The 24,421-nt window shown below is 38.6% G+C and overlaps 1 protein-coding gene across 7 annotated transcripts in view; it reads right to left on the bottom strand.

Moving 5' to 3' along the window:
• ctnnd2a (catenin (cadherin-associated protein), delta 2a) overlaps positions 1-24,421 on the bottom strand; it is a 258,555-nt gene that overhangs the window by 180,623 nt on the left and 53,511 nt on the right. For all 7 annotated transcript variants that reach the window (XR_003294714.2, XR_003294713.2, XM_026291760.2 and 4 more), the window contains exon 3: positions 1,422-1,534. Coding sequence is in view for 5 of the 7 variants with exons in the window: in XM_026291760.2 (XP_026147545.1) it covers positions 1,422-1,534 (113 nt within the window). In the remaining 2 variants the exon portion in view is untranslated. The remainder of the gene's footprint in view (positions 1-1,421; positions 1,535-24,421) is intronic.

Here is a 24,421-nt window from a genome sequence, read left to right as displayed (position 1 = left end):
AAAAATGAAGGGGCAGTAATTTCTTGAGAGAGAGCGCAGATATTGAGTTCAAGGTTTGAGCTGTTACCATAAAATTCAGAATTTCCATGGCATCTCATCTCCTTCATCCATCCCTCCTTCATTCATGTCTACTCCTTGGAGATTTTTCCCTCACCTGAAATAATTTTTGTCACTGAAATGTCATACTTAGAATTGGGGAACATAATGAAGTATTTGGAAATATTCTGGGGGTATGGGTAATATGCAAATTAATGCTGTAATAAGAAAAAAAGGATTCCTTAAAGTGTAAAAGCGCAGCATTGTCCAAGCTTTTGTTGCAATGGAAAAATCTCTGAGGTCTCTTTTGTGTAGCTAACACATATAATAATGCATGGTCAACACATGATCAGAACACTTTCTTGCACTTCATGTGATTTGTTTTGTACTGAAAACATTCTTTTGTAATGAGTACCTACATGTGTACTGGTAAAAGTATTTTTGCTTTGAATTTTCATTACCTACAGTTGTTTTGAAATGACATACACTTTGAATCTTGAGTTGAAGACACTGCTTACTAACTTTTTTGACAGCAAGGTGAGAAAATCACAGACCGGCAGACAGAAAAAAGATCTTTCTCACAGCATGTCTGAATTTAACAAATATTCAAATGTTCAGAGGGGGAAACCAGCGTATTTACACTTCTGCAGGTCACTTTGCTTTAGTCTCAGATTTAGTTGGACTTTGGGTGGCCATCGGCAAATGTCATGTGTGTCAGCACGTTAGGTGAGAATTAGCACATTTGTGTGCTTGTGAAGCGTGTTATCATACTGTAACATCATTCAGTGTTATTTTTACCCCATGTTACACCATCAGTGTGTGGATTTGTTAGGTATGTGCATTCATCTGTGTGGGATTTTGCCTACAGCTGACAAATGCACCACAGAACAGGGGGAACACAGTTCTTTTCCAGTAACATCACTTCATAGATCTGAAAAGAAAACACTGTGGAGTGTATGTGTGCATGTGGCATGCAGGTATATTATATTGCCATCGGTGTTAAGTGTCATGAAGAACACATAACCTGTTCTATCATGCTCTAAGTTTACTCATACATTGAAAACACACTCACATATAACCAAACCTAAGATGCTAAGTAGTGTGCATACACTCTTATATATGTTTGATGAATTCAGGGGAATTGTGACGAACAAGATCCCACAAACAAACACAGAATACATTTTTACTTCAAAATGTTGTTAATGACACATACACAATAAAGCTGCCATACACACAAGCATATCCCTTTGCACACACTACACACTAAAAATGGGGACAATGTGTAAGACTGCGTATTTCCCGATGAGCTCCTTACCACCCTAGCACTGACACATGTGCTCATACACAGGACTTACACAATGAAAAAAAAGGGTTGGGATGTTTACCTGATGCTGCTCATGCTGCCTGCCTCTGATCCCACTTTGCATCTCTCCAGTTGTGTGGCAACAATCTGACGCTCAGCCTCAAGTTCCCTGGTCAGGCGTTCAAACTGAAGCTCCTGAAGAGATAAATAAAGTGCGTAAAGTTCTTGCAAACTGTGTGCAGCTCTATTTTCACATCATAATTCAGAAAACATATTTTATTTCCCATCTGCCTGGTAATTAGTGGGAGAAGGCTAGGGCATTAAAGATTATAAAGCCATGAATATGTTTTTAAAGCCACCTAACAAAACTGGAACAGAGTTTAGATGTAAATAAGTTGCTCTGTAACTGCAGAATACTTGTTAGGGAGAAGTGAAGTATTGTCAGCCACAGGTCATGAAAACAGCTTGAGGACGGCAGACGTCTCTGTGACGGTTAAAATTAAGCATCATCTTTAACATGAACGTGATTGACAGGTGAGAAAAAGCATTAGGCAGAATGACTAGTGGAAAATGTTCTAAATTCGTGAGCAAAAAAAAAAGAAGCTTTTAATCCTATCTGCTATGTGATGCAAGAGGGTTGCCACTGGAGTAGTTAAAGCACCCCTCCTAAAACTGGGTTAGAAGCCGTAAATCTGTCTAACAAATATATTTGTGGAATTCCTTCATGAAGTGTGCTATTCCCAGATGAGTTGTTTCCCTATTTGGTTCAGCAATGACATGCAGACCTTTAAAGAAAAATGACACATCTTGTAAAAAGTCGAGTTGTTTTAAAAATTTAAAACAAAAATGTATACTTCCTGTTTTTTTTCCACAGGGTAGCTATGGAAGTCATCTGCTGAAAAAATTAGGGCAGGTTTGCTGGCTAGATTATCTAACTTTAAATAAAAGATCAATTTTAGGTAATGGTTTGGCTACTTGACATGAAAACAGTGCAGTGGTTTCAAAGGCTTCATGAATCTTCATGTTTAGCTATAATCTCTTTCATGTTATATTTGTGTTCTGATGCACTAGTTATTTACATTGCTTACTGCCAGTTTCATATCAGTCATCTAGCTATAAGCCAGAAAGATGAAATTTCAAACCAGAAATCGCTGTGTGTATGTGCACGCATATGAGTGTGAGTGATATGGAAGGAGATCAATAGCACAGTGGACTCCACGCCACTGGTGATATTGTATACATACAAAGGAGTGCATGTGTGTGTGAGACCAAGAGAGAGTGCGTGCAAGGGAGGTGTAGAGAGTGTATGCTGGTTTGATTGGTTTTCCCAAGGCCATTTGAAGCTCTGAATGAGTTGATCCCCAGTCGCTATTTCAAGTCTCCAACTTCAATCCCCTCTCCTCCCCAACACAGCACAATGAAATTCATCTCCCTCTCTCTCCCTCATCCCTTTTGCACACACTTATAGGAACTACTTCCTCATGACTATGTACACTTTCTTTCCTTCTCTCCCTCACACCCACACACACACACACACACACACACACACACACACACACTACCTTTTGTTGTACTAATGGAAGTAATTTGATCTCACAGTGGAAAATTCCCTTATGGGCTAAGCATAATCACATACAGTATAGTGTGCTCATATGTTGTAAGTTGTTGCATAAATTGTTATAAAATAAATTTTGTATCACCATAGCTGGTATATTTCACCCTGCTTACCACTCCTTTCACAATCTTTTTTTTTTTTTCCAACTGCTCAAGTTTTCAACACTTTCCTCGATTCGTAGCTCTACCTTCTGTCAGCAACTCCTTTCAAGATTTATCTTTCTGTACTTGTGACAAGATAAATCTCATACACGTGAACAACAAAATAGCAGCTTCAGACACCCGTATGATTTGCAAAGCGAGCTGACGTTAAGAATTTGTGCAGGGTCTATTAAACCTTCTGGACCCATAATTCTAAATTACAGCTTTGTTTTACAGCGAGGTGTCTTGCTTCAAAGCCCTGCTCTGCTCCCGACTGCAGACTGCTTTGTCACCCTGTTTGCCACAGCTGCGACTGTTTTAAATCCTCAAGGTGTAAAAATGCAAATCCCTGCACCTTAAGTAACATTATGCTAACTGATGATATACAGTATAATGCCTCAATGGTAAAGTATCTTAAATGCCTTCTAAGGTGGCATGATAAATGCATGAATGCCAAAACAAATTGAAAATCTGTTAAGCCATTTCTGTGTCTTGGAAATGATACAAAAACCACTGTCAGGCCGTTTACTCAGTCAGATCCCAGTTATGCTGGTGATATGTACATATATTATATTATTAACTGCTACTGACAGTGACTTTCAAAAACACATTCATAAAATGGCCAATGAACACTAGTATTTCGACCAGATGTGTGAGTTCAATTAACTTATACATGTACATGCCACTATGCATTTTGATGGGCTGAAACTACAATACGATAAAGACACATTTGAAGCACCTGAAGGACATGAAGGAACAGAGGATGCTAAATTTTGTAGTTTAGATGGGCTGCAGATTTGGTTTTAGCTACTATAATGGATGAAACATTCAAAAGAACAAAAAACTTTTAAACACAGAAAATCAGATGTATGTATGTTGTATTGTAAGTGGCCCCGTACACTATTATGTTGTGAACTTCAGTAAATTCAGAAAGAAACAACTTTTTGTAAAATACTTCCTGAAATTTCAATATTTGACTCATCAAAAACTCACTCACTCACCAAACACAGTACAGAGGATTCAATAGATTCATGGCAATACAATAAAATATTTTACTCAAATTGGTGTTCATATTTGTTGACTTCATGCTTGATAGGGTTAAATCTGAAGTGCCACAATACACAGGAATAAGGAAGTCATGAATTATGGGAAATATTATAACCCACAAAAAACAGACAGGTCTATCTGTTTATTTATTGACCCCCTCTCTGCTGGAAGCAACTTGTATTTAGTACTACATTATAAATTGTTAACTAAATGTCATCCCTCTAAGAACAGTGCAACATTGCTGATGCTTTATCACTGTACAGCTACAGTCACTATACTAGTCAGTCACACTAGTCACTATATAAGTACAGTCACCTTAGCAATGTGATCTTATAGGCATTTATAACAAAGGCATTTTTTTTTTATACCAAATGTTCTGTACATTGTATTGTATTTAATTTCATACATGTAGCAGATCCAAAAGCTGATTTACCTGGCACTCCCTGTGCTCCAGCTGAGTCTTTCTACTAAAATGCACAAGGTGTTGGATTCCAGTATGCTGTGCTGTGTGTGTGTGTGTGTGTGTGTGTGTGTGTGTGTGTGTGTGTGTCACTGCTTCTCTCTCGGGAATGAATGGGAAACAGAAAGCAGCAGAGAGTCACAAAGGTCTCTATGGCAACTGCAGACCCCCATCCACCTCCCAGCATTATAAATTTGGTCCTGACTTCTCCTACACAAAGTCTGTGCCCTTTCACATACCTGCACTGCTCTCACAAAGGTGTCTGCATATGTACTGTGTTTGAGCCTTTCTCCTACAAAAAGCAGAAGGTAGGGGCTCAGGGCTCGTCACAAGTGTTTGTCAGAGTGAAAGAAATTATATTTTATCTAAATGCAGTGTTTTCATTGTGGATAGTGATGCTGATTCATATTAGACAACAACATTACCAACAGTATGATCATGCAACAAGCAACAGTATTTTATATTTTTATAAATCTATAAATATACAATTTACAATATTGTTTTCTTAAACTTAACATAATCAGTAGTGGTGCATGTACAAAATCTTTTCTTTAAGCATGCTTTGTCCATGTTACTGAAAGGTGGCAGGAAAAACTAACCAGGACAGCTTTTGGTACATACTATTAACTATATTGCGGTTATTTTGCAATGGTTTGCTCTGTAAGTGTATTGTAGTGCTCCATGAATATCAAAGTCAGTATCATATACAGAAAACTATCTACCAACACCTGAAGAAAAATGGCCAGTTTCCCATTTTTTACTAAGCTCTTCTCCATTTCAGCTTAACCTCAGCAGTAATTTGCCATTTTAACTTCAGTAACATTTCATTGGGCAAATAATGCTAATTAGACAGTTCCTCCAGCAGCAAACACAATGTCACAGTTCTGTACACTTTCCACTATTCCAACACACAGCTTTGCTAGAAATTAAAATTGGACAGAAAGTGACTTTAATAAGACTAAGTCTAAACAAACAAATATTATTATGGATATATTCTATATGTATCCATATGTATATACAGTATGCACACGTGTTCATATAAAATCCACTCTGTGTGGGTTTTCTCTAGTTACTCCGGCTTCCTCCACTAATTTGAGGTGTGCAACCACAAAAGCACACTTTTTTATCTGTATATGAGTTTTATTGTAAACTTTGTGCTTATGTCATATCTTGTATCTTGATACATGGATGAGTTAAAGTAAGAGGTAGGTAGGAATTGTGGGAAATTGAATGTGCCATTGTGATGGCCCCTAAAACAGTCCCCTAATAGGATCCAGGGAACATTTAACCACTGAGACAAACTACTGAAAAGAAAACTAACATAACAAAATCAATAAAATCCCTTTTGTAACTTCATAGAAATGCAACTTCTATTAAAACTATATAATGTTCCTTTATACATCAGGGTATGGAATAAAATTAGACGCAAATCTTACTGCAGGGCAAGGAAATGATCCACTGTCAATGAATTCAAGACCGGGTGGACTTCAAGGACTCAGCTTATAAAGTGGTCTCTGTGATTTTAACTTGTATTTTCTTTATTGTAATGGAAAGTATGAACTTGATGTGATTCTTAATTAACAAAACTATTCTCATTAGACTCTTTTTGGAGGGACTGTCTAAAGATAATAAAGCAGGCTCCATGCATATGACATTAAAAATTATAAATAGCAGTCACGGCCTAATTTTTTTTTCATTGGTGATACCATAAGAATTAACATCAATATAGTTATTTCCCCATTTAGGCTACAGTTTTACACAAGACACTGAGTTCTGTCTGTATATGACTGTCTGTATGTGTTCAAAGATAAGGCCCTATCATTATAAAGTGCCCTATGGGCAGCTAACAATGCTGTTTTGGGTGGAAAACAAAAGGCTATCAGGCAGAGTTATGACCTTCTAGCTGAGTAGTAACCCTCTCTCACTCTTTCATACTTTCTCTTCTTCAAACAAAGAGAAATGAAAGAAAAATGAAGACAAAAAACTGCTATGAGATGATTGAAGCGAAGGAGTGGGAAAGGGAAGTGTGAATGGGAGCTGGTAAAAAGATCACTTTTTCATTTCACTGCATATTATCAGTATCAGTCACCCCTGTTCCTCTTTTCCTAATGATATGGTTGAAATTCAGCTGAGATTCTTCACCATTTCATTCATTTCTGCCCCCTGCCCCCAGCTTGTTGTGTCTGTCACATTAAAAGTGGGAAAGTGTGAAAAGTCAATCACGAGTCCAGAGGGGCAGCAGGGAGGGTGGAAGTAGAGGGAGCGAGGCGAAAAAGACTGAGGAGGCTGAGATGTCTCTGTTGATGAAAGTCTCATGAGATGACAGCAGAGGGAGGGATACCTGATCCATTCCCTCTGCATATGCATGTGGAGAGGCAGAACAAAAAAAAAAAAAAAAGAGTAAAAGAAACAGATTACCAGAGTTTTCTGATCACAAGGCCATGATTGCAATGGGGAACCCAAAGTGAACACAACAGCTTTGAGTGCGGCTTCAGAAACATGCCATTGTCTTTGGTTGGTCTGCATCTTCTCACAAACATTTTGCGTATTTAACAGACTGCAGGATTTAACAGGCTTTCACTCTTTTCACTCAGTCACTTTGCTTTTGAGAAGTGTATTGTTGGTTGCTAACTAAAGTGTGCACTGTCCTTGAAACATGGCTCTTTTCAGTGTGTGTGTGTGTGTGGTCAAGGTCAAGGTCACGGTGAAGTTTATTTATATGGCACAGTTTAAAAACAGCCACTGCTGCTCCAAAGTGCATTACAGGTTCAATATAGCAACAGTAAATAACAATAAAAACATGAATACAACAATATTCCACATATAACTCAAGGGGAAACATGTCAAAATACAGCGTGTTAGCTCTTCATGGGTAAGAAGAGCTCAACTCAAGATTAACATTACCTAATTGATCATCATATTAAACGGTTTTGCTGTAACATGGCAAACAATTTGCCCACCTGTTCAACAAAAAAAGAGACCTCTGTCCTCATTCCTTATATATCCCAGATCTGTGGTTTGTAGATCATGCAAACTCAATCAGCAGGAAAAAGAATGTGAGTTGTTTTATGAATGACACCATATTTAATGAATTAGAATATGCTGAATATACCTTTAATACTGAAATGAAAGTGAAAAACTTTACTTTCCTCCAGGTGCTAGTGCTGGGGTAAATGGAGTTGTAATGCTGTTTTCCTTCAATACAAGTTTGTTTCTTGCATCTGTGCCTGTAACTTTCCTGGCACCAAACAAATGTGTTTGCGCCAACGTGGGAGAGCAGGTGTGACTGAGCCACTGCTGGTTCAGTGTTTGGTGCTCATTTTGGACTGAAACTGTGTTTGTGTTAAAACTGACTCAGGTCAACTGTTATAACAAACACGCACACACACGCACACACACGCACACACACGCACACACACGCACACACACGCACACACACGCACACACACACACACACACACACACACACACACACAGGGATTGTATGTCTACACTAGGGTTTACAGTTACCTGCCATGGGGCCTGTGTATGTTCTTGGACTGTCTCTGAGGGAACCAATACCAGGTTGCAGACTTTTGAGTCACAACAGTGATTTATCTGAAGGTACTTTTATATTTAGCCATCCATTAAGTCCATCCATTAATGTTCATTGCCACTTGGATCATATTTTCATCTTTTTTATTTCCATTGGTTATGAAAGCACTGTACACACTTATCTGAGATCAGCCACATTGCTAAGAGAAGTCAGACTGCAAGAACATCAACAACAAACAAAACAGTATAGTCACATTGTGTACCATTTTATTTCAAAACTAAGAATGATGCATGTGTGCAAAATTGCAGGTCAAGTGGTCTGAAAAAGGTTCCCTGGACACTTACTCTAACCATCACCACTACTTGCCCATACATTCAGTATCTACTGGTTACATGCACATGAAGCCAGCCCCATGTATGTATATATTAAATATACATACATATACACACACATGTGTGTCTGTGTGTATATATATATATATAAACTATATGCTACATATCTGTGTGTGTGTGGTGGTGTGTGTGGGTTTGCCTGCATTAACTGTGTATGCATGTGTACCTGTGTGTACAAAGGTGTTCTAGCCATCAGGCAAATACCAGTGGTAATAGAGAAACATTTTTTACACAGTCTAGTCTGGCTTTATTCTGCATGAACTTTGCTCGTTAACACCTATCTTTTTTCTGGTGATTCATTATTGTTGTACAACAGGGATACTAGGCCTCACTATCACACTGAGCCCACACTAGCCCTCTTTGTATCAGCTTGCTTCTAACAAAATTTAATTTACATTAGCAGCAATACCTGAGAGAAATACTTTAATGTCATTATGGGCATGACAATAATGGCACTGGCTGAACATCAGTACTGACATTAAAAATATGCACTTTCATTTAGAAGCAACGAGAGAGAGAGAGAGAAGGAGAGAGAGACACACACACACAAATAAATAAATATAAGCACAACTACTATTAATATAATAATAGTTATTATTATTAATACTATTAAAGTTATTATTATTATCATCATCATAAGACATTTTGACCATACTTGTAGTGTCAGGTGTCATAGTGTACACACACCGGAATCAACATTCCACAAAGGTGCCTGCTTATAAATCAGGGTTTAATAAATATTCCTAATCCTAATATGGATGGATACAGTCTAAAGAACAAAGCTTCACTTCAGTGCAGTGGGCAGCCATTACTGCGGCACCTGCGGGAGCAGTTGGGAGTTCGGTGCCTTGCTCAAGGGTCTCACCTCAGTTGTGGTATTGAAGGTGGGCAGGGCGACTCTCTATCCATTAGGCCACGACTGCAACTTCAAAAAACAACTTCAAAATCCTACATGTTGTCTGAATATGACATATTTTGGTTCTTTTTAAACTTTTAAGTGCAAGTTGTAGGAGTGTTTCTGAGTTTTTTATCATTAAAAACACACAAAATATCTGGTTGAGGCAAACAGAAAAAAAAAAAAAAAAAAAAAAAAAAAAAAAGAGGAAAACAGCTTTACAAACAGCCAAATCAAAGAGTCACATCACTAACCAGTTGAAAATAAGCTATTCATGAAGCTGGTCCAGGCTAATGGTTTATCACTAAAAGAAAAAAGCTGAATATATTTGCTATACTTTTAATGAGTAAAATCTTCAAAGCCAGGTCATAATACTGCATCGGTGACAACTAGAAGAAGCAACTGCATGTGTTTGGATTTTAGATTCTAATGCAAAACTGCACAAACCTGAGGCATATCACTGCCAACAGCTGGCCCATAACAGTTTTATACGGTTTATAAATATTCATCACACAAACAAGGCAATACTCTGACAGATCTTTCTCTCATTAAATTATTTAAAGGCTCAGTGGGCAAAATGAAATCATCTCTCTCTTACTCTCTAATTTTCATCTGTCCCTCATTCTCATTCTGTCTTTACTCCCTGTTCCAGTACGTTGTCTTCTTTTTCATTGTATGTGTGCACAAGGGTATAGATTTGTGGGTTTGGACTTATGCTGCTAATAGGGTGCGGAATGTGGGATGTCAGCCTGGCTAACACAGACACACACGAAGATACACCACAAGTGTCTCTGTTCATCTTAATTGTAGCCACATATTAGTATATTTGGTCTGCCAAAGTTACATAAGACCAGAACAAAACAATTTTTAAGAACAGAAAAAGAAAACGAGGAAGCAAAGTTTTGAGATGGAAAAATGAAGATACTGTATACTTTTTTTTGTATACTGTATATATTTTTAAAAGAAATACCCCACAAAATTATTCTGAGCATATCCGTGTTTTAGCCAAAATTGTCAAATCTAGCAATTTTAAATAAGGGCAGTGTTTGCATGCTCATTGTCTTGATTCTTTACTGATGTTTTAATGCTATCTATTCTTGTTTGACTGTCATTAATGCTTCTAATCTAGCCATGTCTGTGCACACCGAATAGCACTGTGGGTTGTGATTTTGTATGAAATGTGCTATCCACTCTTTCTTTTTGAATACTGTGTGAAAGTTCTACTGTATTTAACTTTTGTTGAATTGTCTAATTAGTGTGGATTTTCATAAGGAGAGCTATTCACTTCCACTGTAAATACTCTGATCCCTTTTCTCACTTGTCTTTACTCTCTGATTAATGGCCAATTTAATTATAACCACACAAGGAAGCTGATATGGGCAAACAAAATACTCTAGCCCCTTGATAAAACACTGTATGGACACATGCACTTAACACACACTCAACAAACATCATTTGGCCTAGACAGTGCTAAAACTACAGTTCTTAATATAAAATAATATATTTACAGTAAGTATGGGTTCTGTAGTGGCATTTCTTTACTTGGTTGCAACTGCTGTGAAGGCTCATTTCTGTTGGTGTCAGGAGTAATGGTGTGGTAATATACATTGATTATAAAAATGAAGAAAAGACTTCTTCAACTTTCATGACATTTATTGAGACCACATTTATTGGCAGACTGAATAAATATCACCAGCAAGAGAAGCGGGCAGCATTTCCCATGTGTATTTTTTCTATTGGTTAGTCAGACAATATGACTATCTGACTATACCATAGGTGGTATTTGAGACTCCACGAAATACATATATGTTACTGTTTTCTCTATTTAATTGTCTCTTTTTTCATATTCAGCTCAAGACAAAAATATCAAACATCAGGACCTGGAATCTACCAGTTTTTAATCAACACATAATTGCTATATCTCTCACAAGGAGAGGATGCTATGCTTGGAGTATGCATTTCTGATGACTTATTTTCCTTTTTTAACTATGATTTTAATCATGGGGTGAATCAGTTGTTGTAGTTGGCCAGTGTGATCATTTCAACCATCTCTGATGGCATTAGGTTATGAAGCCATTTATTTTAATGAGGTCTGTCACTTTAAAATACAGTTTTCTAAATCAGATTCTTTGCTTGAAATAAGAAAAATGTCCAATTAGTCAGCCATGTTAGAGAAAGTCCTCTGCTTTGTCTGCAGCACCCAACTCTTTACTTTTTAAGATTTGCAGGAAATCCACTGAAAACAATTTTGATGTCTGTCAACAGATTTTAATTAACCTGTAGGGGTATAATATATTAGCCTGGCCAGTGAGACTGACTCTCTTTCTATTCTATACAAGAATTAGTCTGGAATCTCATGGGTTGAGATCGAATTCCTGGGGGCCAATAGACGCAGAATAAACCAATCAGAGAAATGAAGGATACGACGCAAGCAACGCAACAGTGCGACCGGTATGACCAAACAAACCTAGCGTTAATCCAACATGGCGTGCAGTAGAGACGCTAGTGAATGACTGTTGTTTTTATTGTAAAAATACGCGCCCCATCTTGATTGTTTTGGGTTTCTCTTCTCTGCTGCTCGAGTATGACTCATTGCATAAAGCCCGCACCATTGCAGATAAACAGCTGTGATAGGACTGTCTTATTTGAACCACAGGAAGACACTCCCTAAGGCGGTGGCTCTAGACCCACATTCTTTGGCTAAGAAAGTGAGTGGGTCTGGCTGGTCAGGCTAATAATATATAACAAAAACCAAGTGACTAAATAAAGATCTTATCTGGCAATGGAAAGTAAAATATGGTCAAAGAATACCAGCAAATTGCAACTGTGCCAGCAACAGTCAGTTTAAATTCCAAGTCTCATATAAACAAATGATCAAATAGGCCTGGGTGGTAAAATGGTGCTTATAATTATTTTTTAAAAAGTCCCATGTCAATGGTGATAAACAGCTGAGCAGTGTTTGATAAATGTATTTGTTTTGTATTTGGATCAACCCTTATCTTCACAACAACCCTATTCGCACACAGAAAGTGCTTTATGTAGCTGAAATATACGGGGCCAAAACAAGGAAAAGCACACACGTGTTGAAAAATGAGCAACCATGAGGACAGTCAGATGGCCACACAGGGCAATTAAATTGTGGCAGAGAGTTCATGCAAAATTGCTGATTTGGAAAGTATTCAGATTTCCAAAGCTGGAAAAACAGAGCAACTTGAACATCTTTATCTATTGCAAAATATGCAAGAAATCTTTGCCAAGGAAGACAGGAAACCCAACAAACCTTTTCCACCATATGAAAAGAGACTGGTAATCTTACCATTCTAATAAAGAGAATATGCAAACTTGTTGCATGATGGGATGGGGGCACCATCTTGTGAGGTACACACTATGTCTACAGTGGTGACCCGCAGACCCTTTGCTTTGTTTGGTTAAAGTAAAATAGTTCAAATCTTATGAAAGAGAGAAAGAAAGCAATAAATACTGGGACACATCACACTGGCAAACTAATATCAATAAATAACATAGATTAATATGAATTGGCAGCCCAAGACTTGATTATAGATGTTCATTCAGTACATCCTCCATACCCAGACATTGTAAATTACCTCATTCATGCACTTTTTAAAAACTAACACAGACACACACAAGATTAAAAGTCCATGAACAGTTTTGCAGTGACAGGGTGCAAGACCTGCCAATTCATGTAATTGTATCCCCCACTTTTAAAAGGCAATTTGACTAGCAGGATATTAAATACTGTTGAATAATTCATGGTTCCTGCCATTCAAATAACTACAAGCCAAAAAAAGCCCTAACACATGAGTAAACATAAATTCCTGTAGAATCTTTTCAGTGAACAGATAGCTGTAAGACTTTCTTTACATTTTTTACATGCATTGTTTCTGTTGGTTGTGAAGCAACTTTTCAGAGCATAAATAAGAATTTAAACATTTTTCTTTGGTTTCTTTAAGTGCTAACATAAACATAAAAACTAAATGATGTCAGTCACCCAGTATTCAACATGGCATAAAATTAATTTAACATTCCTGAAACAGCCAAATCAGCACTCCCAAACTGCTCACATTAGCACTCAATCCCCCACACACTTGTGTGTGAGGTTACATGAATGTGTAACTGTTGGCTCCACAACAGTGTAGATGACAGTATGATTGGGTTCACGCTCAGTGAGTATGGGTTTGACCAGACAAAATGTCACTTGGAAAATGTCATTGCCTAAATGCCATTGCAGCTCTGTGTGCCTTTGTGTGTGTGGGCACATGTTCACCCATACTGTCAAAGCAAAGTATTTAGGTGTCTACAAGGTAACTACAAACTTTTATTTGCTCAGTTGGCTGCATCACCTAGTTTCACAACATAGCAACATAGAAAACTAAAGTACCAAATTTAAGGCTTAGGTTTCAGGATTACAAGAGAGTCTGTTTTGATAACAGTATAAAGTACTCGCTTTAATGCAGACTTAAGTGCATATCATCCTGTTTTTTAGAGTTGTGGTGTAATGACTGAGGACCTGTGGTGTGACTGCTTTCTCTAAGCCTGTGATCCCAGGGCATTTGGGGCATAACTTTGATTGCACCTTTTTCTCTCCAAGTGATTTTTACTGCATTATAAAACACAGCCCTGATAAGAGAAGCCTTGGAATGTGTGGTGTAGACTGCTCTGCTGTTGACAAATTTTGTATTTATTCTCTTCATGATCCTCAGAATAGAAACATCATTTTTGGTGTTGTCTGTTTGGTGTCAGATCACTGATCAATCAATCAATCAAAACATTTTTTGTATAGACCTTTTCATACAATAGAAGTCCGTAACACAAAGTGCTTTACAGAAACATATATTTATATATTCATAAACAGATATATTTACGAAGATATATACATATACACATACAAACACATGTATGTACACATACATGCATATATATATATATATATATATATATATATATATACACATATACACACACACACACACATACATTCATACTGTATATAGCGAGATCCACATGCATGTAAACTAAGCTGTATAAATGTGTTAAAATAAAATGAAAGTGTAAATACATTGGTGAGTAAATAGGCAGTTAAATAAACAGAAGTTAATTAAAAGCGTCATGAAAAGGTAGGTCTTGAGTCCGTTCTTAAAAATGTCCACAGTTGCAGCCGCCCTCAGGGACACAGTGATAAATGCAGTGATAGATGCCTCACCATGGGTTTTTGTCCTAACTGTGGGAACAGTTAAGAAGCCAGTGGCAGAGGACCTGAGGGACTGGGACGGTTCATAAGATGAAAGTAACTCTAAGAAGGACCGAGACCATTCAGAGTTTTAAAAACCAGTAAAAGGATCTTAAAATCCATTCTGAAGCTGACAAGCAGCCAATGCAGGAACTTTAAAATAGGAGTGATGTGAGTTCTCCTTCTGGTGTTGGTCAGGAGATGTGCAGCTGAGACCATTTGGATGATTAGGGAGGCCAGATAAGAGAGCATTACAGTAATCAATTCTGCTGGTGATGAAAGCATGCATGAGCTGTGTTGGTTCAAGTGAGAAAGGGTCTGTCTCAGGCAAGTTCTTCAGGTAAGGTAAGCAGGCCTGGTCACATGGTTGATGTGTGGTTTAAAACTAGGATCTGTGTCTAGGATAACTCCAAGGTTTCTAACTTCACTGCAAGTTTTCAGTGCCAGTGGACAAGACTTTAGATTGATTTTCTCTCTTTCCACTTCAGGACCAATAATTAGGATTTCATTTTTGTCCTGGTTGAGCTGCAAAACGTTTTCTACCATCCAAATCGATATCTGAAATGCAGTTAAAGAGGCCCCGAGTCCTTCCAAGATACAGTGACATAGAGCTGTGTGTCATCAGCATAGCGGTGGAAGTTAATGTTTTGCTTCCAGATGACATTTCCAAGAAATGTCGACGGCGTATTGAATGTTTGCAGCTAGTACCCTGCTGCCGAGCCTGCTTGGGTGAAGAACAAGGGACAATTCCAGAATAAATTAAAATTGTCAATAAAACCAACTTTGAATTTTGTGCAAGTGGAGTGAAGCCAGGAGTTGAGACTAAGGAGTCTACTAAACCGCCCTGCTCCCCGGGCTAGTATGGGGATTGAACCAGAGATGAAGATAGATTTTCCTCAGCTATTTAGAAGATTAAAAAGGTTGATGAAATCCTTTTTAGGAAACTCAGACTTGGTGAGCTGTGACAATTGACCCCACATGAACTATTATGTGTTGATGTCAGGGACAGTGGCAGCGAGTTTTATGTTTCTGACGATGGAATAGCATACAGTTAAGGTTGCTGGTGCGAAAAGGGGGCACAGACATGGCTGCTGAGGCGACATTTAATAATCTCAGTCAGAAGGGAGGTTTTATGTTTCAGCTCCTCAGACAGCTGCTGGTTATCCCACTTAAGGTCAGCAATTTGTGTGTTTCCGTAAGAACCGAAGAGTCGTTAAGGCAAATGGTAGATCGAAGATGTGCTTCAGTCACTTTTCCCTTGTTGAAGTTTAGTTGATAAATCTACTGTGTATAATGGCAAAAAAACATCTGTCCATGTAGACTAAGAGGCAACATTTGGCTTCAGGTGAATCAGTGTTGTGCTGATGCATTTTAGATAAATACCCAGAAAGTCTTGTTAATTTGCTGTCCATATTTCTGACAATATTCTGGGCTGTTTATGGTGTTTTTGACAGGAAAAAAGAGAAAAGGACTTGTTCTAATATGTTAAATGAATATATTCCCAGGCCTCTGGTAGAGGACCCGAGATTGAGGAAGACACACATCACCCGTAGGGGTGAGAAAGGATGTTTTTTTTTAAAAATACAATATCAAATGTTGTATTATTATTAGATTTGATATTCACAACAATTTATTTACTCAGCTCAGAATAGTGAAAATTAGAAAAAAAAATAGCTTGTGACTAGAAATTTGAATTTCTCATATCAACTAGGAAATTGAATTGAATGTGCAAACACTTAACACATAGTGGCAATGTGGCTTTGAGCAGTGTACTTGCTCTCTATTGGCACCAGTGAAGCAGGTCCATGATATAAAGTAAAGAAGTAGGCTGTGGCTGTACTGGGCAGCTGCCAGGTTAAACTGTATGAATGTACTTCAGTATGAAGCTGTATTTAAGCCTGCTCAGCAAAACCCTTCCATGAACAATGGATTAAAAAACATAATTCTTCACACAGTAAGTGTCTCCATGCCTTCTTTGTCAGCTCTTTCCCAGGATGTCTCTGTCTTCACCATGTGATACAACAGGGGACTCCAGAGAGGCCCCAAAGGTCATCCATCTGCTGGCAATCACGAACACTTGTTTTGATAGATTAGCTCATGCAAGCACACTCAGCCTTTTGCATGCTCACGCAGATTCAGACAGGCATATGCAGACAGAGACCCAAATGTTTTCTCCAACAATACACACACATAGAAGCATGTATGCATATAAAGATGTTTTAAAGAAGGTAGAGACAAACTCCAGCTGTGTTTGGTATAACTTTATATAGTCTTATAATTAATTTAAATGCCTGCAAAATAGCAACACTGCAGACCAAGCATCAGGTACACCAAATAAGCTTGAAAATCAATACATTCACAACTTCATCACAACAAAGAGAGCATCTGACCACTTTCTCTAAATGACGGGTCTGAAGAAATTAAAGGAGAAGCATGTTAATGAGAAGTGCAAGCTCTACTACTGAAATAGTTGGCCTGTGGTACTATACACTACTGAGGTATTGTTGGCTTTAAACAATAGAGAGGAATAGAGGCAGACCACCAGATATTGACCAGTGGATAGTGCCTGTGTATCTAATTGGTATTTATATTCTGTATGTGTTCCTCAGTGTGGCTAAATTGCAAGTGTCTGCATTTTAAAGTGTTTGTGTTTTTCTGCAGTTTAGAGTACATGCATGGATGTGCATAGGTCTGTATGAACATGCACAATGTGCGTGGATGCAGGTACATGTGAGCCTGTGTAGCTGAGGATGACACATACAGTAAGTCCCTAAGCCTCAACCAGAGTGACAAGCATGACAATGATAATATCGTAGACAGGCCCTTCGGCACTGTTTTCTGTGACGGATAAAGGGCTTAACAATCGTCTGTGCCAATCCCTTTCTTTTTAGTTCATTCACACCACTAAGATAAATCATTCACAATTCGAACAAAGCAAAAGTGTGTGGCCCATGTAATGTGAAGTGAATCAACACAGACAATGCCACATGCAAACAGACATCTGTAAACTAACTCCTGTGTGTGTCAGGGTATATTCACACATATGGATTCAAAAGGCTGGGCCAGCGACAGCTGCCATCCATTGTGAATGAGAACAGATTCAAAAAGATATCTACTTTGTATTTGTATGTATGACCATAAGTCATGCACACAAAATAGTTTTTGTAAAGCTGGCTGTTTTGGTAAAATGTTTTTTTAATACTTCTGTTACACAGTCACTGCTCAACATAAATATATTGCCTATGTGAGCAGTGGTTTTTCTGTGTCAACAATATCACTTATTCTATCAAAGCCCGTCGGCTCGTCCTCAGTCTGGAAACTGTATTTCCAAACATATTTCCAAAGATCAAAGAAACCCTCACAATAGAAACAGGTCAAGACAGTAAGTCTTACCTTTGCTGATGTGTACAGAGCCATACATGTAGTGAAACTCCAAGTGTTGCATATCAGTTTCTTCCTAAGAGTCCAGGGAACAAAATACCTCCAAGTTTTTAGTCCAAAAGACGCGTTATGCCTGAGAAAAGGCCATAAAGTTTTAATTACCTTTGTTCTCCGGTTGTTTTTGCCATTCATTTGCCATAAATAGACAAACAGATGGTAGATTTACATTCTGCAGACGACGGGGAAATAAAATAAGCACGCAACCAAGCGTGGCTGTCAGGTTTTTTTCAATTGGTACAAAAACCAATGGCAGTCAGGACTGACAGGCAAAACCCACCCAGGGGGTAGAACAACTTCTAATGTAAAATCAGCCAATCGCATTGTTTGTCACTGATGATTAACATATGTTGTACCCAATGAAATAACGTTTCCAACACAATGACACACTATATACTTTACTGGGGGGGGGGGGGTTAAATCCACCTGCGTTCTGACAGGACCGTTTCCTTGACCACGCTCCACTGGAAGGTGGTGGACCCACATATTGGCAACACCATGTAATTTATTTGGTCTTTACCCTAACACTGCGGTACTGCTCATAATCACCTATTATATTTAACTGCACTTTTTTTTTCATATTCAATAAAACTTTCCCAGGTGATTAAACACAGTCCTTGGACCGTAATAAGCAAGCAAGAAGAGTTGGGCTGGTCAGCAAATGAGCACAAGAAGCTCTCTTGCTTGTATACAGTATAACAAGGAGGGATAAGCTATAGTTGAGATATTCACATCACTGCACAACCAAAAAGAGACAGTGCTGAAAAAATACAAATTTTACCGATTTTAGTTACAGCCTACACAGCTAGACAACCGAAGAGAAGATCAGAAGAAAAAAAACTAAAGAGGAAAGCCTATGATCAGGAAACGTTGAAGAACTGTGTAAACATAAGTGCCTCTTTCCAACAAGAGGGCTCTGAGATATGAAAGGCATGAGAATGGATGCAGAGGGTGCTGTTTTTCTGCTGAGCAGGTGAGTTTAATATTTGCCATGCTCCAGTAAAAACCATAATATGATGTCAGTGTAAGATTACATTAGCAATTTACATTACCGGTGCCACATTAGCCTGTTCTTCTCCATTCAATTAAATTGCTAGTTTATAAATGTATGCTGTGGGGTTTCTGACTTTAGCTGATTGCAAGATTCTCCTTTGGCATCTGCTCTTCCCTCAGTGGCTAGTTATGCTTCCATGGTAACGTGCATTGATGAATCTTGAGCGGGCATGGTTATGAAACCTGGACTGAAATGGTCTGTGGACGTGTAGATGGTGATCAAACTCAACAATTGTTCATCAGAGCTGCTGGCTACATTTTAACTAAAGCTGCATGTTGTTCAGAAGAGACACGTCACAAATACAAACAGTGAAAAGGGCCATGTGCCACTTAGAATGTTTACTAGAATCACTTACTATACCTTTAATATTACAAATATCATAAATAAATACATTCTGACATATATAACAGGTTAACATTAGACTTTTTGATTCCTAGGCATAAATTCACAGTACTCAACTGTATATATTCATATATAATTCAATCATTTACCAGCTGCAACATTTAGTTGACAAATAACACAATAATGGATTATTCAAAAATATTAATATTGGTTCTTCATGAGTGTTGTGCTGATAATACTTGTACTTCAATTAAGTAGCATGCAGGACTTCTTAGTACAGAACATTAGGCCTTAATTCCAACAGTGTTTTAAACTGCGATGAGTATCAGCAAATACTGAATTTGTGTTTTTTAACTTAATTTTGTATTGGAAGAAGAAAGCTGTGTAGACTATTCACAACATGTATTTTTTTGCAAAAATTTTAGTTTTTAAAGTATTTGCATGTCAGAATGAAATATCATAGTGTTTCACTGCACAACATAAGTATTAGCATGACATTTCAGAGTTTTTTTAAATTATTTTTTTAACTGAATTGGTAATCTAATAAACTGCTAGTGAAAGACAAGTGAAGCTGTGATGATTCATTGCTATGAGAGGCTTTATTTTTTGCTGGGACACAGCACTAAACATATTGTCATTTACCAAAATGTGAGCAGGCTCTAATAAATCTGTGCCTGACACTGCCCTCTCTGAAATTAAATATATAAAGGGATTTATTGTTATTATTTTTAAACAAACACAGATGAGCTTACTAGCAGGCAATGTCTGGCCTGTTTGTGGTTTTGTATCACATTAAGTAGGTTGTGAGTTTGAGAAAAAAGGATACTACTGTCTGATAACTATATTTATACTGTAATATCTGTAAGGTAGGTCTGAACACACCTGATCCAGGTAATCAGCAGTGGGCAGGACAGGAGGGTGGCCGTGCAGGTAAACAGGAAGCTGTGGCTGTTGAGGGATGGCTGGACCATCGACAGGAACAGGGGCGGAAATGGTCTTGGCAGGGGAATCAAACCACAGGCAGGAACAAGGATGGAGGTGGTCTTGATAGGCGCAATCAAACCACAGGTGAGACCAGGAACAGAGGTGGTGTCACTGGCTCTGACCAACTGCCCACACACAGGAACAAGGCCAGGAATAGAACTAAGAGTGATATCTGCATGGACAGCCAACTCACAGACGAGATCAGGAACCGAGGTGGCATCAATGGCTCAGACAGTTGACCCACCAAAAGGAACTGAAACCGAACTAGGACTAAGAGTGGCCTCAGCAGGGATTGGCACAGTGAGATACAGGGACAGGACAAGGAGCCTCAGTGGGGACGTGACCAGTACACTGAGGGGCGGGGACTAGGCTATGAGCTGCCTTGATATTATCAATTCAATTCAATTCAATTCAATTTTATTTGTATAGCGCCAAATCACAATACAAATCATCTCAAGGCACTTTACAAAAACTAAAATCACCCTTCAACTCTGGCTGGGGCAGGGCCACTTCAGTCTTCGAACCCCCAGGCACTATGTGGAAGTTATCTCCCTGGACCCCCTGCAGCTGTAAGGCTAATGGAGACCAGAACTTTGACTCAGACTCAAATGACTGGAATGGACATTCATGCAAGCTGAGTCAGGTGGCTGGGACAGTGGCTGTGCTGGACTGAAGATGGTGACTGAACTGGTTGGACATGAGGATGGTAGCTGGACTGCCTGGATTGGAGATTGTGGCTGGGCTAGCTGGATTAAGAAGACTGAAGCTGGACTACACTGAGGACTATGGCTGGACAGGCTGGACAGGCTGGACTGGAGATGGTGGCTAGACTCACTAGACTGAAGACTGTAGCTGGGTGTTGGTGACAAATTGTCCCAACATGACGAAGATGCTTCCTCAGTGCTTCACAAGAAGACTGAGGAAGAGGACACTGGATCAGACTGTGGCTGCAGTGGTGGCTGGAACTGTGGCTGACATGGTTGGCGTTTCACACAGGAATGAAACACCAGTCTTGTATAGGAAAGTCCTGTGTTTTCTCACCCATCCATCCATCCAGCTCAAAGCCCTCCGAATGCAGACTTTGTTGCTCTACATGCTGTGTCGCATAACTTACCTTTTTATAATAACCTCTATAACCTCTAATAACCTAACCTTAATATAACCTCTTTTATTATTACTATAATCGCTAGAAGTTGAAAAGCTAGAACTGCAGTACAGCATGTTACTGTTACCTGCTGGCACAAACAATGTATGGACTTGATTTTACAGCTGGACAGTCTGGAGTGCATCATTTATGCTTACACATATTTTATACTTTGCTAAATCTATAGTGTCACTATAGCATAACATTTAAACCTATGCAGCACAAAATGGTGTGTCTGCAAACCTATGTAGCAAACTCCTGCAAAACCTATACTGAATTTAGTTTAGCGTCCGATCGGTCAATTAAATTAAAAGTCACTAATGCATAGTGTGAGTACCAAAAGGAAAATAACCCTCAGGCAAGTGTCTCCCACGTGTACCTAAACTGCTACGCAATATTCAGTTTTATTGTTGAGAAGTACACAGTAGCTTGTGTTTCAAGAACTTTCATTTCTGTTGATTTGCTCCCCTTTGTATGTAAATAATTTGAGTAACATGGACTTAAGAGAATAGACTGAAAAATGGCATCTGATATTTCACACAGCCACACTGATGTACTCCTCCCTATATAGTACTTTTGTTGACTAGATTTCTGGCCTTCGAGTGGATCATCTCATTTGTGTGTTGTGTACACAGAGATGTAATCTCAGAAGACAAACAGAGAGTTGGTGACTCCACCACTAATTGGCAACAAAGAGGCTGTCACTGAATGGAAGAAGAACACTGTAGCCATGTCATCTCATTAGAAAGAGAAAAAGCGAAAAAAAGAAGGGGACAGAGAACAAATGAGAGGGTTGAGGTTCAAGCAGCGAGAGAATGAAAGAGTAGAAAAAGCAGAGGGGGTTAAGCTAAACTGAGAGAAGGGGAAATCTGCATGCAAATGAAAGACACAAACAATTGGAAATGTGCAACCTCATGCACACATACTCATAAAAATCTATAATTATAAATCTATAGTTAAATGCATTAAGTTGATTAATGGCTGCATTTTCATGCTATAGAGTTAACGCAAAACATGAAACATTTGAGAACAACTATTGATATGGGTTCCATCTCTCCCATAATGTCTTGTTGCAAATCACTTTACTATATCATTTCTAAGATAAAAATAATGCAGCCAATAAAACAAAAGATTATCACTGATCACATTGCACCTTTATGTTAGTCATGCGTGGAATCAAATTTGCACAAAAAATGAATGGGCCTGTCAGTCCAGACCAACACATCCACATCTCTCCTATATCCCTATATACACGGCGGTTTGGGCAGAATCTTCTTTTCTTTTAATTTCTTTTCTTCATCTAGAGAGCACAAAGGTGAAAAATGATCACGTCTTCATGATCTGGTGACTTCCATTTTGAGAGGTGCCTGCCCCACCAGGCTCCGATCATATTCTCACGATGGGGCTAACTGATGGCCCACCACTGGGGCCCGTCAATGTGCCTCCCTGTTGGCTGCAGCTGTGAACAACATTATCGTCGCGGCCCATGCCCTCTTTTTTTTCCGTTATTTTTTGGCACATAGTGTGCACTGTTGTTCTCTTTGAGGACAAGGCAATGTCTACTAAGTGCTGAGGGTGGATCTGTTTGCACATTGTCTCTGGCCAAGACGGCTTCTGTATGCTTTTAACCCAGTGTCACTGATCCTGCCTTTGCTGGATCAAGTGACCATTATAGCTCTGTAACAAACTGGGGTGTCCTGGAAGTGCCTATTGCTGGCTCTGATGTCTGCCAAGACAGTGAGTGATCTTTCCACTTTCTCTTTTTCCGCTATGTTTGCAAAATGTGGGAGGATCACAGTGTTGCGTTCATGCGTCCTAATCTGTCTTACATGCCCAAGAGCATCACCAACTCTTTCACTGATAACCTTGGTGTGTTTTTTTCCCGCTCCTCATGTCTGAGGAGCAGGTGCCTTCTCATCTTCTGTGCATGGGGCGTACACTTGTTTGTGACCATATGTTCATACTGACGGCTTCCCCCAAAGATAATGGGAGATGAGGTAATTTGCATGAGAAATTACATGCAAAGGCTTCTATTGACTAGCTGGCTCAACTGCATTACCAGACCTTGGTGTATTCTTGTACATATCTGGCACATCTGTGTGTTTGTATACACACATGCTTGAGAAAGAACATGTAAAGTTTGTCAACTAACCAATTATCTCTTCCATTGCCAGTGCATCATTAGGTAGAAACATGTCTTCTGCATGCATGAAAGCAAAAGGAAAGTGATGTAGATGGAGTGGGAATGACAGGGTAAGGGAAGGAAGATAAGAAACAGAAAGGGAAAGAAGGAAAAATGATTGGTTCTTGATTTGATTGATTGATTTTTTTTTTTATATAAACCTCCTATTGTTTTATAATGTGACTGGGAGTCGATTAGTTTAGTAGTCGATTAGAGCTTTCCAAAAAAAATCAAAACAAAAAATGAAAAGCAAAAGTTTCCTTGCTTGACAATTTTTAATCTGTGCACACACCTGAATAAACTGATGCTGCAAATGTTTTTGGCGAAGTGCCTATGTGTACGTCTGAGAATATTCTGCTGTAAGGGAAATTCGTATTCAAATTCATTTAAATGTTATTAGGCAGAATTTTAATTTTTTCATCAGTTTCGCATCAGTCACAATACCAAACTAACCGGTGTATGTCTATGCAAATACAAATGAGTGTGTACAATGTATGTGTGTATATTTACATATGTAGTGCTTGTGGGTATCATTCTTTTCTAACACTTTCACCCACTGACAGAGTTGCTCTGGTGGAGTTACCCACAGTGCAATGCTCTGTCAGT

This window comes from Mastacembelus armatus, chromosome 20 (genome assembly GCF_900324485.2).
Source record: "Mastacembelus armatus chromosome 20, fMasArm1.2, whole genome shotgun sequence".
In the NCBI taxonomy this organism is placed as follows: domain Eukaryota; kingdom Metazoa; phylum Chordata; class Actinopteri; order Synbranchiformes; family Mastacembelidae; genus Mastacembelus; species Mastacembelus armatus.
Note: the sequence above shows the minus strand (reverse complement) of the source record. Positions and strands in the feature narration are given on the sequence as shown.